This window comes from Aspergillus glaucus (genome assembly GCF_001890805.1).
Source record: "Aspergillus glaucus CBS 516.65 unplaced genomic scaffold ASPGLscaffold_3, whole genome shotgun sequence".
In the NCBI taxonomy this organism is placed as follows: domain Eukaryota; kingdom Fungi; phylum Ascomycota; class Eurotiomycetes; order Eurotiales; family Aspergillaceae; genus Aspergillus; species Aspergillus glaucus.
This window is the reverse complement of record NW_019170455.1, coordinates 1745346-1760337: the sequence shown is the minus strand read 5'-3', so window position 1 is coordinate 1760337 and position 14992 is coordinate 1745346. Positions and strand designations below refer to the sequence as shown.

Here is a 14992-nt window from a genome sequence, read left to right as displayed (position 1 = left end):
TCTTGTGTTTCCGCGAATTGGGAGGCCACGTTGCCCACTCCGGGGGGTGACGCGTGTGATATACCACCACCACGGGGTCTCAGAGCCTCCATGGTGGTTTATAGGTGCCAGAAGGCCCCTATCGGTCGATTGACGCGTGAAAAAGACGTGTTTCTCTTGGGTGCTGATTTTGATGTTCCAGGCGCCCCGTCCCCCTAGTTAACTAGTTATCAGTGATTATTTTCCCATCCTCCTTCAACCACGACATTCCCTCCCTATAATTCTCCTCTTCACTCAGTCTGGGCTCCAATTTTAAAAGAAGACCGGTTAGTGAAGCAATGATCGTCTGACACGTCTATCCTCACTACGAAGAAGAGAGACAAGTGACGGCCTTTGTCTGAAAGAGAACGACCACCTTCCCCTAACTATGACCTGCCTTTCCTCTACAAGAAACCACCACCATCATCTTGAAGAAGAGCATCCTCCTACATCATTCCTCCAATGACATTGACAGGTGGCCCAAGATGAACCTACTTCAGTTACCAGCGGCAGGTAAGATTGGTTCACCACCTCTTCGTGTTTGGCTGCTACGGAATCGCAAGTTCTCGCTACAAGCCACCCTGTTGAGAGATCACGTCATGGACTCAGCGAATATGATCGGTACATTGATCGCTTTGGCAGTTTCTAAGATGGTCAAGCTGGAAACATTCATCTGGGATATACCATTGTTGATACCCAGAGAAGTGTGGGTTGCGCTTTTATTGCTAGCAGATCGTCCGGGGTTTGGAGCGCGTCTGGATCCGATTCCCCAATTACCTGGGCTTTGATTCCGGAAAATACCCGACCGCATCTATCTTGCCACCCTTGAAAAGTCTTACAGTCCTTGATATTGACCAACCTGCCTATCTGGAAGAGATGGCGATATTGATAGAGCGCTCGCGAGACCGGCTGAGAGGACTATACATTGGTATAGCCGTCGGGTGTAAGAATGAGAAGTGGACAAGACCTTCAAAGACTCCCTCGCAGACTTTAGAGAAGTCATCAGAGTGGCCAAAACCCGACGGACGGTGTCTTGGGGATTCTCCAAGGTTCTTTCTAGATACCTAAATCAGCCGATACAATGGAAAATATCACCGATTCTGATAAGAATCAGGTTCCGAACCAGATTAGCGGCCCGGCTCTGGTAACGGAGACTCCAGTGCCTAGTGGTTATCAGCAAGACCGACAAATTCCGAATCGTCAAATCATTTATCCTCACCCCAAGGAGCCAAAGTTGCAGGTGTCGTGCAATTACCAGAAGAACAATCGAGCATTTTGCAGGGCAGCGAAGATGCCCCTCGAGTTTCGAATAAATCTTTTCAGACTTTTCCTGATAATGGCCATGCCTTCCTGAAGCTTGAGGTCTTGGAATTAGAGTGAATCGATATGTCGGTTCCAATCATGATGCGGACCATTGACTGGACTAAACTGACGGGGCACCGATGAGAAAATAGACGACACGACCGGAGGTCGGGTACCGGAGATAGGGTGTTGGGAATGGAAGATGCTTCAGACGCTCCGGCTACATAATATGTTCATCTACAAAACTGGGCTCTTCAAGGCACAGTCAGGGACTGTAGTGCTCGCTTTTCTTTTATGTCTAGCTAGGGGCTTATTTGGACCAATATCTTTTGGGTTTATTAGTGTTGCTAATCACTTTACTTGTCGGTATCTATTAATACATTTCTTGAACATAGCTTATTGCTACTTCGGACTAGCTTGGTTTTTCTAGCAGTGAATGATTGACGCCATTAGTACTGCCCTTGCCCACTTTAGCTCTTCTTTTCCACGATACCTCCATTCTCATAATTTGTCTCTTGATTCCATTTGGATGGTGGGAACTTCATCCTACATAGCATTGATATGGCATATATGAACCAGAGAAGTTTAACAGGATGGTCCACGAGGCTTCACCAGTATTTTTGCAAGCTATTCTAATATCTTTTCAAGGCTACAATGAATGATGACAATAAATTCGATCTACAAAAAGCCCAGGTCAAATCCTTCCCGATGATAGGGTTCTGCATGTCAAAGTTCGAAGAAGAAGAGGGATTTACTCTACAGACGATATCTTTTTTTTTTTTTTTTTTTTTTTTTTTTTTTTTTTTTTTCAATGGCGTCGGCTCTCGATCCAACGCCCTACTCAACTATCAACACAAATACCAAGCTCATAGCCCCGGATTATGAGAAGCACGGGATACTATGTTATCTCGAACATTCACTGTGTGGCCTTGCCCTGTGAATGACAACCACGTACGGTTTTATCATCTTTTCTTGCTCGTTTATACTCTGAATAGGACACATTGGTTTCACCTTTTTTCCGAGAGGACATCTCCTTCATGCTTTAAGTCTAAGGTAACTCCTGAAAGCATCCAGTAAAGTGCTACGTTGACAGTCCACCGAGGACCTATTTATCTTCATCGAGAAAATGAGCATCCTCAGCCAACTATTAGTCAAGTTATTTGGTCACAAACGGCCTCGTTCAATGCAAGCAGTTTCAATGATTTCCCTGTCGCGAGCGTCGATATTAATAGCACGAATCAGGAAATGCCATAATAAGGATGGCGAAAGCCCGACGGCATTCCGGGGGTTTGTCTGATGATACTCTCACGTTCGACAACTGCTTTGGACACAAGCTTGATGTTTTAAACAACAGCATGTCACGCTGTGAGATACAACTTTCGCTCTCATGGCGCAAAGAAATCGGAGCGCACGGCGCCCACTGTTTTTCTTATGAGGAAAGGGCATGACGATCCCCCTGTATTTGAAGAGTTACTAAAGGGACGCAATGTCGCCTTCGCTTCTGCTGTTCATGCAGGAAAGAATTGCCTCACAAACACCCTATACCTACACAGTGTTGCCGTTTCCGGAATTATCAATTTACATGAGCGATATGCAACAGAAAGTTCTACGTTAGCACGGCCAAAACAGGCTCTGATTATACACGTGCCAGATTGAACGGGCAGATATTTCACGCGATGGAAGATATGGCGATTGACCCAGATGGGTTGCCATCCGAGCTGAGCAAAAAGATGGCACAACTTGAGAAGTTATCCATCGCAGTAGAGGGGACTGATTTACCACTTCTTTTACCATTTGAACTATGAACAATATCGGCTCGAGTTTTGAAGAAATGTCTCAGAATTATGCTAAGAACATCGCATATTTTCATTGGAGAAAGCAATTTTTGATATGTAAAAATGATGCTGCGAATAAAGCATATGACTTCTGAGAACAAGTCATATTACAACCTCTTAGAAGCAAGATGGAAGGCATGAGCCAAAAAATGGCCCTGGGCTTCCCTCGTCCAATCTCTTCAACGACATGGATCAAAATAACACACGTCCAGGTCCCCTGGCAGACAAAGTCCGCTTGGTTCTGCGCGATAGCGCGCCTTCTCAATTCCGACTAACAAACAAACAATATGTTGTTGATTTCTAATGGACTTGGATGTCTTAATGTCGAACATCACGTATGCCGTTTCAAGTCTTAGCAGAGATACCGCGGAATGCCACCATCGCTATGAGCCCAACAAGCCAAAGACTCTGAGAAAACAGATACTTTCAGGGCTAGATGAGAGATTGTCCCGCATGGTTGGTGCCAACTTGCCATTTCTGGCCCAGATTTTGCCTGTTCTGCTGAACATCCAGAGCCTACTTATACGTCGAAGCTAGCAACGCATCTCAAACCCATACACCTGGCAGAGCAGTTGTTCGATGTGACTTCCGTCATAGAACAATTTCGCTTCCCATTATCTATATACTCAACATGCTGCTGTGCTACTAATCACACAAATGTCATCAGTCTAGAAGCAAAGCATCTTCAGCGATGCCTTACTTCCTGTTAAGCGAATACCGCAGGAGACGTTGAAAGACAACGTCGCCCTTCCAAGGCTACGCCTGGAAGACCTGATTTTACGCGAAATGGGATACATTTCCATTCACCTTTTACGACAGTTTCAATCACACGGTCGATTTCGGACCTGGGATGTCCTAAAAACAATCAGTTGCCTTAACCTATTTAATCAGACCATACGTCCACATGGCCCGAGCTGTTTATGTGGCCCTACCTTGGCTGGTTTCTTTTCAACATTCATGCAGGTTAAATGTGCATGTTGCTGTTACAGCATCAGCCTCCTACAAAATGTCAGGTGCCAACTGACCATTTCCGGTCCAAAGGTTGCTGAGCATCCCAGCCCTACTCTTCCATAGATGTCGATGCAGCCGTCGCCACCCTGTACATATTTCAGAACAGGTATTCGGTGTGGGTTCCGTTATGGTACAATTTCGCTCGCGCATACTGAATACAGGGTTCGTTTTTGAAAATAATGCTGCCAGTGTTCATATTGCCTTGATTATCCAAACCCAAAGATAACAGGCTGATTGCATAAATGGAATCAACATTAAAGGGGGGAGGCATCCTTATATTTTCATGATGACAATGTCGAGTTCAGTTGCGCAAATTACGCAGGGGCGTTGAAGAAGTGGCCCTCTAAATGCATGGCATGAGACACAAAATTGTGCGGAAGGATATATTTCCCTGCAGTTTCCACTCCGGTACAATTCGAGGAGTCAGTTTGGAACTGGGACATCCTGCAAGTAACGAATTACCCTGTGCAGCATCATCAAACCATACATTCGTATAACCTGGGGTGTTAAATGGCTGGATTGGTTCTTTTATTGCAGGGTTTATGTCGGACATGCACATGCATGTTGCTGTTACAGTATCAACCCCCCCCCCCATATTTCATACATATGCAGTCCTTGATCGTTTCAAAATGCCAGTACATACTTACTGCTTGAAGGTATTGTTTGATATATACCTTGCTGTACTCCGTCCTGCAGAGAGTACTCCGCACATGCAACATACTACCCAACCTTGAAAACTACCCTTGCATTCCTAACCCCCGAGAGTCCTACATGCATCACCCAGCCAACCCCTCGTCGCATTCTTTTCACACCACTATATAAATATATCCCACTTCACCAACTCAATTTTCTCTTCATCAGCATCTATTCTATTCTACTATTCTGGAATACCGACAAAATGCACACCCTCGCCCTATTCACCCTGCTGGCGACGGCAGCAGCAGCAGCAACTACAAAAACCCTCTATGCAACGCACTACAACGGCACCGTGTACACTCTCTCGCTCAATCTTGAGGACAAGAACCCCGATAATGCGCTCAGCGTATCCTCCGGAAAGGACACCTGCGGTGATATGCCCAGCTGGCTCAGCCTAGACCGCTCAGCGGGCGTCCTCTACTGCTCCGATGAGGGCGGCAACGCAACGGTCCCGGGCTCACTTACCGTGCTATCCACTGCATCGCAAGGAACAGTGGAAGAAATCGTGAAAGTAGAGGACGTCGGCGCGGGCGTTAACAGTGCCTTCTACGGTGGTGAGAGCGGCGCCGAGTATCTCGCCGTTGCGCATTAGTACGTCCTCCCCCTCCTCCCCCTCCTCTCCTAGTTTCCAGCGCAATATGAATAGCCGTATTAATAAAGTAATAGCGGCGCCTCTGCCCTAACAACCTTTCCCCTCCCCCTAACCCCCGCCACAACCCCCCTCCAAACTCTCTCCTACAACCTAACCGACCGCCCCGCGCCCAAACCCCAACAAGACGCCTCGCACCCGCACCAGGTCCTCCTCGACCCAAGCGGGGAATTTCTTATCTCCCCGGACCTCGGCATGGATCTCATCCATGTGTACACTGTGAATGCGTCGAACGGGCGGTTGGATGAGGGTAGGGGTGTGGAGTTCCCGGCAGGGAGTGGGCCGAGACATGGTTTTTTTACTTCTGAGGGAGGGGAGACGAGGTTGTATACTGTTAGCGAGTTGAGTGGTGAACTTACCGTTTTCGATGTGAGCTATTCGACATACTGGTGTCCGACTTTCCACAAGATTCAATCGATCATTCCTTATCCGAATGGGACTCTGCCCTCTGACGCGACACCGGCTGGTATCCAGATTAGGGAGGGCAATATCTACATCTCGCTCCGCAGCGACCAGTCGTACCCGGGCATTGAATCCGATTCCATCGCGACGCTCTTCATTAACAGCGACGGCACGGCGACGTTCCACAGTCTGACCCCCTCATATGGCAAGGTGCCAAGGACGTTGGTTGTTAATGACACCGGAGATCTGGTGGCGATTGGGAACCAGGCGAGTGCAAGTGTGGTTGTTGTGCGGAGGTTGGAAAGTGGGGAGTTGGGGGAGGTTGTTGGACGGGTGCTTGTTGGGGAGACGGGGGCGGTTGGAGAAGAGGAGGGGTTGAGTAGTGTTGTTTGGGGATAAACGTGTTCAAGGGAGAGATGGATGGGTGGTGAAGAAAGTGGATTGAAGTATTGACATTGACAGAACCGGCCGGAATGCAAACATGCGGTATCAACAACAGGAAATAAGAATGTAAATGAACATGAATATAAACAGAACATGCAAGCCCATGACAAACGTGTATAGTCTTTTTTTTTTTTTTTTTTTTTTTTTTTTTTTTTGTTTTTGGCGTTTTTCTTTTCGTATAACAAACAATCCAAGAAACCAGTAACCGAACAACAAGCAAGCACACTGACGCCCTAACCTTGACCCTTTCCCGGACGTCCAGTCGTACATTCGTAAGCGTATCCCTAGAAAAGAATAGTAAACAACATAAACCACAATATAAGCATAAAACAAGCGTGAATCGTAAAGCGTAATATCAACAAACAGGTATCGTAACATATGTGCAGAAATTCAAAGTGCAAAGTTTAAAGCAAAGTGCATCACCGGAAAATGAGATCAACGAAACTCAAGCTGAAATGCCTTCCATTTACCCCCGACCGTACGGCATCGCGGACACCCTCTCGGACCGGGACTAGGATGACTAGTTGGACCAGGACCAGAACCAGGACCGGGACCGTGAAACATGCCGTTCGTAGGGCCGCTGCCAGGACTCGAGGTTATGTTTCGGAACATGTTGGCGGGACTGGTGAGGAACATCCCGACGCAGTCGCGACAGACACCGCAGATGCATTCGGTACAGGCGTAGCAGTCGTCCAATGCCCAGGGGCGCTGGCAGCTAGCGCAGTAGATGGTGATTTCTCTGCTCCGGAGCGATGTCGGCGTGGGGTTCGAGAAGCGGTGGTGTTGTCGCGCGTGCATGGATGAGGGGTACATGTTGTAAACCGGGCTGGAGTCTGATAGCGCGGACGGGGCTAGATTACGAGAGACCGGGAAGTTCTTGCCTGAGGCACTCGAGGCCGAATCGAGCGAGGATTCGATGGACGGGAAGGGTTCTAGATCCGAGTCGCGACCGCGGTGCATTTGCGGTGGCGGGGTCAGCGACTTGTGTAGGGGCGATGCAGTGTACGGCGGGGGGAGCGAGCGATGCGGGGGGTGGAAGGCGGGAGGAGGGAGCGAGGAGCGGATCGGCTGGTCCAACGGTGCGGAGGTGATATTGGCGATAAGCGGAGGAATCGTAGGCGACGGGCCGTGCTGTCGTGGTCAGTTAGCATAATTCATATCAATCCATATACAGGGGCAGGGGACTACCTCTGAAGAACGGTCATCATCGGCCTCTGTAGCGGACGTAGCAGCTTCAATCAGATCTTCCCAGCGCTTACCTTGGGCCCAGGCGGCGGTTTGCGGTTCCGCAGACAAGGCCTTGCGTTCACCGAGACTGGGACGACGGGGCCGATCGTGTTTGGGTTTGCGAGCATTCTGCGTGATGGACGACTTGCGGGGTCTGGGGAGCCGGTCTTTGCGGTGGATCGGGGGCAGCGTCGAGGAGCGCGGCGGGGGCGAATGGGATAGGATGGAGGGGAGCAGGAAATCCTTTCTCGGGCGCGGGGGAGAGAAGGGAGGGAGGGAGTCTTCGTGTCTGAAATGATCGCGCAGAGGCGGGAGTTCAACGGAGCGAGTGTCCTGAGTTATTAGCGACGCCCGGAATACCGGTGAACGCAAGCATACCTCCTCCCAGTCGGAGGCGAGGCGATGATGGTGCAATTGAGCCAGTGCGACAGCGGCGGTGGCGGCGGCGGGGTGAGGTTCATCGGGGGGAGAATCAACTTGTATAGCTTTCTCTGCAGATTATAGGAGTCAGAGAGACATCATATAGACACCTCTATAGGAGAAGGAATACCCTGGTTCACCATGAGAAGAAAGCTCTCCTCGGTAGCCGGCAGCTTAGGAATGTAGTGAGTGGGATGAGCGCGCCGGATGTGCTCCTGCATCGAGCGAAAGCGTTTTTCCTGGAGTTGTATTAGACGATATCAAGCGATATTCTCTGCAGTAGCATACTCCCAAGCATCGCTTGCGACAATTGGAGCCGTCGTTATTCTTTAGAGGACAGACGACCTCGTTAGAGGCATCTGTCACCGAAAAGGAGGAGAGGGAGCTCCGGGGGGGCATGTCGATAGAATACAGATACCGAAGATATATCGATCGGACAAGATATGGACAAAAGTATGGAAAATAGACAAGGTAGAGGCAGAAAGACAATATAGAATAGAGCAAAGGAATAAATAAATACGAGGGGAGCTCAGCTGGACATTCCGAGCTGAGCTTAGCTGGAGCTGATATACTCGAGGATGTATGCAGTATGAGTGTATGCAGTATAAGTGTGAGTATAAGAATGTGAAATGTAATGTAAAATGTAAATGTGAGAAACGTGAAGAATAAAGGATTCAATAAAGAGTAAAAAAAAAAAAAAGATAAGGAAAGAAATGAGAATAAAAGAAGAAAAGCCTCAGGAGGGGAAACCGTGGGAATACGGGGGAGCTCTGGCCACTAAAAATTCCGATAATAGACTCGCATCGACTCCCCATCGACTCCCATACATTCCTCATACAAAATCGATGCACTAAAATGTAAAATAATGCACAATTATAAACTACAAATGCGACTCCCTCAACTTCTCCCCCAACACCCTCACACTCTCTCCACACATTTCCTGCATATCTACATTGGCAATAATTCCATTCCGTCGGTTAATCTCCCTCTCAATCCCCTCCACATCCCTCTCAACTCCGGGAGCCCGCCATTCATACGCATCGCCAATAAACCGACTGCTTTGCACCAACCACTGACTGCGCTCGCGACGCACGGTGTCAAAGGTCGCCAATACAGCTTCTAAATCCTTGGCCGTTGTGACCCGTTCATCTGACAGCAGGGTCGCTAGCACCGCACTGTCCTCGATGCAGAATCCGGCGCCTGCTCCGTGGTGAGGGGACGTTGCATGAGCTGCATCCCCGGCGATTCCGACGCGGTTTTTGTAGAATGTTGGCACCGGGTTTTCTCCTAGGTCATAGATTGCCCACTACTTTATTAGCACTTTCTTTCTTTATGAAGCAGTATGGTATACGCACCACTGCCAACTCCGGATCGGTCAGTTTCAGCAAATTCGTCACGTTCGGCCCGTAACCCGCAAAGTCGCGCAATGCTTCATCCCGAGTACCCGAGCGAGTCAGGCGTGGATAATCCGTCCACTCGTCTGGCGTGGTATGGAAAGCCACGATGTTCAGCGTTTTTCCTTGATTCACGGGGAACGTCAACATGTGGTTATTCGGGCCCATCTACATCATTAGTCCTGTAACTCAATCGACACACAGGGTAGAAAACTCACGTGCATGCACGAATTCGACGCCAACTCCTCCCCAATCGCCTCAGTCGCCTTCTCCATCGGCACCAACCCCCGATACGCATACTTGTGCGTAAACGACGGCGCCGCACTCGGATGCTCCTCACCAACAATCAACCCGCGCACCTTGGACTTGATCCCATCGCACCCAATAACTACATCCGCCTCCTCAACGCTCCCATCACTAAACCGCATCGCCATTTTCCCATTGTCACTTTCCGTCACAGCGTTGAGATGCTTATTAAACCTCGCAATCCCCTCGGGAATCAACCTAACCATCTCATCCAGAAAATGCGCCCGATGAACCCCATTCTGCCCCAATCCATTCCGAATCGTAAACTTGATCTCCTGCCCTTTCCCTGGCTCGTGCTCCGCGGAATTGAGTCCGTCTAGGTAATCAAACCACACGTCCTGTTTGCTGGGCCACTGATTGCGCGTGCATACTTTTTCAAAGGCCTGGTGGATGCCGTCGTGGCATACTTTCATGGCTTGCACGGCGTTGGGCGAGAAGGAGACTCCTGCGCCCACTTCGCCGAAGGCTGGCGCTTGTTCGTAGATTGTGAGTGGGATGTTGCGGTGGTGCAGGGCTATGGCGAGGGTTATGCCGGCGATGCCGCCGCCGATGATGGCGACGTGGAAGGGTTTAGCTTCGGCCATTGTTGCTGTTTGCCTTGGATGTGGTTGGAACTGGGGTCTGGTCTCGTCTAGTCTACGTATAGGTGTTGGTTAGTTTATATACTGTACTGGATTGGGCAGTCGGAACTCGGCGTCAAGCTTCGGCTAGCGAGTGGAGGCGAATTAGGCTGTCGGATAGTTAACCGTTATAGTTAGTTAGCCATGGCTAGTTATATATAACTCATTGTTGGGACTGCGTGGTCAATGTCTTCCGACAGAACAGAGCATACGAGCTACATCCGCTGGCTATGTGTATAGTAGTGGTGTACTCTGTAGTCCGTACTATGCAGAGAGCTGGGGTATACCCGATCGATAGGACGGATAGGACGGGATTACCCCACAGAGCGATATCTTGATGCACTTGTAGCTTGTAGGCACTTGGCAAACGGGTATTCCGGTGAAATATACGGAGTACATAGATGTCATCAATTCGTTGGTCTAGCAGTATCCGTATGCACCTGCATGCATCTGTAATGTACTCCTCCGGGATTCACAGCATGCACTCGCCCGATAGCTACCCCACATCCAATTGGGCACTCTTCCGAAAACCCCGCGCGCTTCCGACATCCCAATGCGGAGTTCGGATACACCACGTACTCGGTACTTTGTACTCACCCGGAGTCCCATGTACAGCTACCAAGCAGCCAACCCAACCCTCCCAACAACACTCCAATGCAAAAACGTCATCCGCGGCCCCTCAATCTCATCCGCGACCGCAACCGCCAAATCCTCATTATATATCGCGCCGTCAACAGCCTCCACGGCAGGATCCTCTTCCGAATCTATGAACATTTTATATCGTCCCGTCCGAACGCCCTGGTCTCGTAGTTGGCCCGGGGGCGATAGGAAGGTCCATTTCTTTTCGCGGACGCCTTCCCACATTGTCAGGGCTGTTCGGGTGGAGGTTATGAGGGAGCGGGTTTGGGGGGAGGTGAGTTTGCGTTTTGCGAGGAAGAGGTAGGTCCATGCGATGGGGCGGAAGAGCCATGAGAACCCTGTTTTGTTAGCTAGATGACTTTATATGCAGTGAGAGAGGAAGGGAGGGCTTACAGCCTGGGTGCTCGACGTTGTTTCGCGCCCAGCGGAAGCCGGCGATGAATAGGGAGAAGAGGAAGTTGCCGTGGGTTCTGGCGCGCACGCGCATGTAGTTTAGGTGCTCGTCGGGCCATGTATACCTAGAATGGTGAGCATCTGCCTTGCACGGGAGTGGTCATGGAATTGGGGCTTACCACCAACTATACGCAAAACCAGTCTCGTCAACTAGCTGTCTTCTATTCATCGTATGAAGCGATCCCGCTCCTCCTGCTCTCGTTAGCATACAAACCAAAATAATAACAATGGCGCAAATAACGCCCGAAGAAACAATGGACGCATACCAATAACAATAAAACTCCCACTATGACTCGACCCCAAAAGCGCCCTCTTAACCCCCCCATGCCCCTCAACCCCATTCTCATAAGCACTCTTCAAATCCTTAATGCCCGGCGCAAAAGCACAAACAATCGCATCAAACCCACTCGAAAACACATCCCGCAACATCCCCTCATCTCTCACATCCACAGCAACACTCTCATACACACCCCTGTGCGAAGAATTCTCTCCTTCTTTCCAAGCGTCTGGCGGATTCCGCGATACACCAACGACATCATGGCCCCGGTATAATAGTTCATCGACGATACAACTGCCGCATTGGCCTGTTGGGCCTAGGACGGCGATGCGGAGGGGTGGGAGGCCGCGGTCGGTTTTCTTTTTGTGGCTGCGGGAGGTGCGTTTGGATTTATGGCTGCGGAAGGGAGTGGACATTGTTGTATCTTTCGTATTCTCGTATTTCGTAAGTTGGGATTGGAATGGTTGTGTTGTCAATTGTGTATAGATAGATGGGTAACGTACCGTGGATGGTGGTATCGATAACCGGGTATGACTCCTCGGAATCGGCGGTGTGAGGGGACCGATCTGTTGCCCACTTTCCCACTGTTTCTCCCACTTCCCCACAATCGGTGTTGATAGCCTCCGGTCCGGATGAAGTATATAAACTGACAGTAAGAATGAATACAATGCGGTTCGATCAATCCATTCAAGTCCAATCGCAGGGAAAGAAGCAACATGACTCAATTCCCCGACCTCCCTTACAAACCTCTAACCCACCCCTTCACCCACTTCATCTTCAAATACAACGGCTTTCACCCCAACAAAACCTACCTCCTACCAAAAGGCCATGTCCGCGAATCCGGCTACCAAGCCTCCCCCGTGGACGCAATCTGGGAGCAAGACACCGCCATCGAAATGCGCGATAGCATCAAGCTCTACACAGACGTCTTCAGACCCGCAACCACGAGTGGCGCCGAGAAAGTCCCCGCAATCATCCCCTGGAGCCCGTATGGAAAAGTCGGCACTGGTTCGCAGACATATGATAATATGGGACCGTGGAGGATGGGGATTCCGTTCCAGGCATTGAGTGGGTATGAGACGTTTGAGGGACCGAATCCGCTTGAATGGTGTGGACGGGGATATGCGGTTGTGGATGTTGATGCGAGAGGGGCGGGGAATTCGGAGGGGGATATTGCTTTTTGGGGGGGAGCAGGTCTGTTACCTCCAACAGTGCTGGATTGAGCTGTTCTAACCTAGTATAGGAAGCCATCGATATCTACGACACCATTACCTGGATCGCTGCACAACCCTGGTGCAATGGCTCCGTTGTCATGATGTATTCAACCCTTCCCCCATTCCCCGTTATAAGCCGCTGCTAACACCAACAGGGGCAACTCGTGGCTCGCAATCTCCCAAATCAACTTCTCCTCGCGCTTCACCCATCCCAATCTCAAAGCCATCGCTCCCTGGGAAGCCCTAACCGATCCATACGACCACAGCCTGTGTCGTGGCGGTGTACCATCTACACATTTCTTCCAGATGATTATGGGTGGCTTTGCTGGAAGTGGCAGGGTAGAAGATTTGGGAAGTATGGTTAGCAAGAGGCCTCTGTTTGATGAGTTCTGGGAGAGTAAGAGGATTTTTCCGGAGAGGATTCGGGATGTGCCGATGTATTTGACGGCTTCGTATTCGTGTGTTTTCTATTCTGTTGTGGCTATGGATGCTGTTGCTAACGGGCTTGTGGTAGGACTGGACTTCATTGTGAGGGATCGTTCGAGACGTTTGAACGCGCACAGACTCCGAGGAAGTGGCTGAGGGTGCATAATACGCAGGAATGTAAGTCTGACCCTGGTCCCGATGGTCCGTACCATGCTAATTAATGAGGGAACGATATATACAAGCCCGAGGTCCTCGACGACCTACAACGGTTTTACGACTTCTACGCCAAGGGCATCCAAAACGGCTGGGAGACTGATACCCCGCGAGTCCGACTGAGTCTTCTAGGTTACGAGAACAGCCCTGCAAAAACTGTCGTCGAGAGACCGGAAGAGGAATGGCCACCGGCTCGTCAAAGTTTGAGAAAGTACTACCTCGACGCATCCACTCGCTCGATGAGCACCTCAAAACCTGAGAACGTCTCCAGCATCAGCCACGAAGGCCACTCCCTAACTGCATCATCTGTAACCCTCCCTCCCCCTCCATCGACACTCAAACGCACAGAGCTAACAAAAACAGGACTTTAGCCTCTACTTCCCCGAATACACCGAACTCTGCGGCCGCCCCTACGCAAAACTTTACATGTCCTGCCCTTCCCATGCAGACTTCGACATCTCCATCCAACTCCGCAAACTATCCTCCACTGGCGAGCCCCTCGAATCACTCAACTGGAGTCCCATGCCAAAACCCGCCCCCGAAGTCCCAGACGTCAATGTCACAAAGCACCTCGGACAACAGGGTATGCTGCGCGTCTCACACCACATCAGTCTCCTGCCACCAGAAGATGGAGATGAGGATGGATTCCCACACTACGATCACAAATCCAGACAGGATATAGTTCCCGGTGATATTGTTCCGCTTTTGGTCCCTATTTGGCCGGTTGGGATGGTTTTCGGAGCTGGGGAGGGACTGATGTTGCGGGTTTCGGGACATAATATGTCGTTGCCCGAGGTGGAGATGATGAGGTTGCGGGAGCCGGTGGATGAGAATGTGGGGGCGCAGGTTGTGCATACGGGAGGGAAGTATAGAAGTTTCTTGGTTGTGCCTGTTATTTGATTGTGTATACTACTAGTTGTTTGGAGAGCATCTGTCGATAATGGTCCTAGATCTACGCTAGTCCATTTGTGGACATATCCCAGTTAATTCAGCGAATCAAAGCTTTTATCGGGACCTCGGTTACTGGAACGGGTAGGTGACCCACAACTTTATTGAGCTTTATTTGGATTAAGCATAGTTTATCCACCAAACACTGCCAAATCTATTCTCGAACCCCAATTTGCAATAGCCGGACAATATTGAAAGAACATGACTTCCCAGAATAATGACATCAGGCTGTATACAAGTCCAGTCACTCAGTTGGATACCCCTGTCGCGTTTGTTGTCAGCCTTCACTGACTGCATATACAAACAAACGGTGCAACACAGCCCCGAGCCTCCTAGGCAGTCATGAGACAGCTCAACGCTTGCTTTTACCTGGGACCTAGACTATTCTTCTTCTTCTTCTTCTTCTTCTTCTTCTTTTTCTTCTTCTTCTTTTTCTTCTTCTAGAACTAGCACGCCGAATAAAATAAACCTCTCTTTACATCCCTACGACCTTTGAAT

General features: G+C 49.8%; 6 protein-coding genes across 6 annotated transcripts; 3 read left to right on the top strand and 3 right to left on the bottom strand.

Annotated features, from left to right (window-relative positions):
* Nucleotides 1–830: 830 nt before the first annotated feature.
* ASPGLDRAFT_1037525 (uncharacterized protein) lies at nt 831–1304 on the top strand. The gene is made up of 2 exons (XM_022539452.1): nt 831–1067; nt 1133–1304. The coding sequence occupies exons 1-2, from the start codon at nt 895–897 to the stop codon at nt 1164–1166; spliced, it is 207 nt and encodes a 68-aa protein (XP_022404875.1). The 5' UTR covers nt 831–894; the 3' UTR covers nt 1167–1304.
* A 3678-nt stretch (nt 1305–4982) lies between these two features.
* On the top strand, nt 4983–6512 carry ASPGLDRAFT_165089 (uncharacterized protein). The gene is made up of 2 exons (XM_022542593.1): nt 4983–5453; nt 5529–6512. The coding sequence occupies exons 1-2, from the start codon at nt 5065–5067 to the stop codon at nt 6310–6312; spliced, it is 1173 nt and encodes a 390-aa protein (XP_022404874.1). The 5' UTR covers nt 4983–5064; the 3' UTR covers nt 6313–6512.
* rfeD (putative transcription factor RfeD) lies at nt 6480–8676 on the bottom strand. Its single transcript, XM_022545791.1, has 5 exons — nt 8293–8676; nt 8135–8243; nt 7963–8075; nt 7546–7917; nt 6480–7488 (listed from the first exon to the last, which is right to left on the bottom strand). Exons 1-5 carry the CDS (start codon nt 8401–8403, stop codon nt 6793–6795), a joined length of 1401 nt encoding a protein of 466 aa, XP_022404873.1. The 5' UTR covers nt 8404–8676; the 3' UTR covers nt 6480–6792.
* A 70-nt stretch (nt 8677–8746) lies between these two features.
* ASPGLDRAFT_143217 (uncharacterized protein) lies at nt 8747–10504 on the bottom strand. The gene is made up of 3 exons (XM_022541788.1): nt 9617–10504; nt 9360–9566; nt 8747–9310 (listed from the first exon to the last, which is right to left on the bottom strand). The coding sequence occupies exons 1-3, from the start codon at nt 10286–10288 to the stop codon at nt 8885–8887; spliced, it is 1305 nt and encodes a 434-aa protein (XP_022404872.1). The 5' UTR covers nt 10289–10504; the 3' UTR covers nt 8747–8884.
* A 182-nt stretch (nt 10505–10686) lies between these two features.
* Nucleotides 10687–12189, bottom strand: ASPGLDRAFT_43322 (NAD(P)-dependent oxidoreductase). The gene is made up of 4 exons (XM_022545790.1): nt 11683–12189; nt 11536–11608; nt 11357–11481; nt 10687–11301 (listed from the first exon to the last, which is right to left on the bottom strand). Exons 1-4 carry the CDS (start codon nt 12107–12109, stop codon nt 10940–10942), a joined length of 987 nt encoding a protein of 328 aa, XP_022404871.1. The 5' UTR covers nt 12110–12189; the 3' UTR covers nt 10687–10939.
* A 220-nt stretch (nt 12190–12409) lies between these two features.
* On the top strand, nt 12410–14446 carry ASPGLDRAFT_32629 (uncharacterized protein; the record flags this gene model as incomplete). The annotated part of the gene is made up of 6 exons (XM_022544206.1): nt 12410–12887; nt 12941–13010; nt 13063–13365; nt 13422–13510; nt 13559–13854; nt 13910–14446. 6 exons carry the CDS (start codon nt 12410–12412, stop codon nt 14444–14446), a joined length of 1773 nt encoding a protein of 590 aa, XP_022404870.1.
* Nucleotides 14447–14992: the final 546 nt, after the last annotated feature.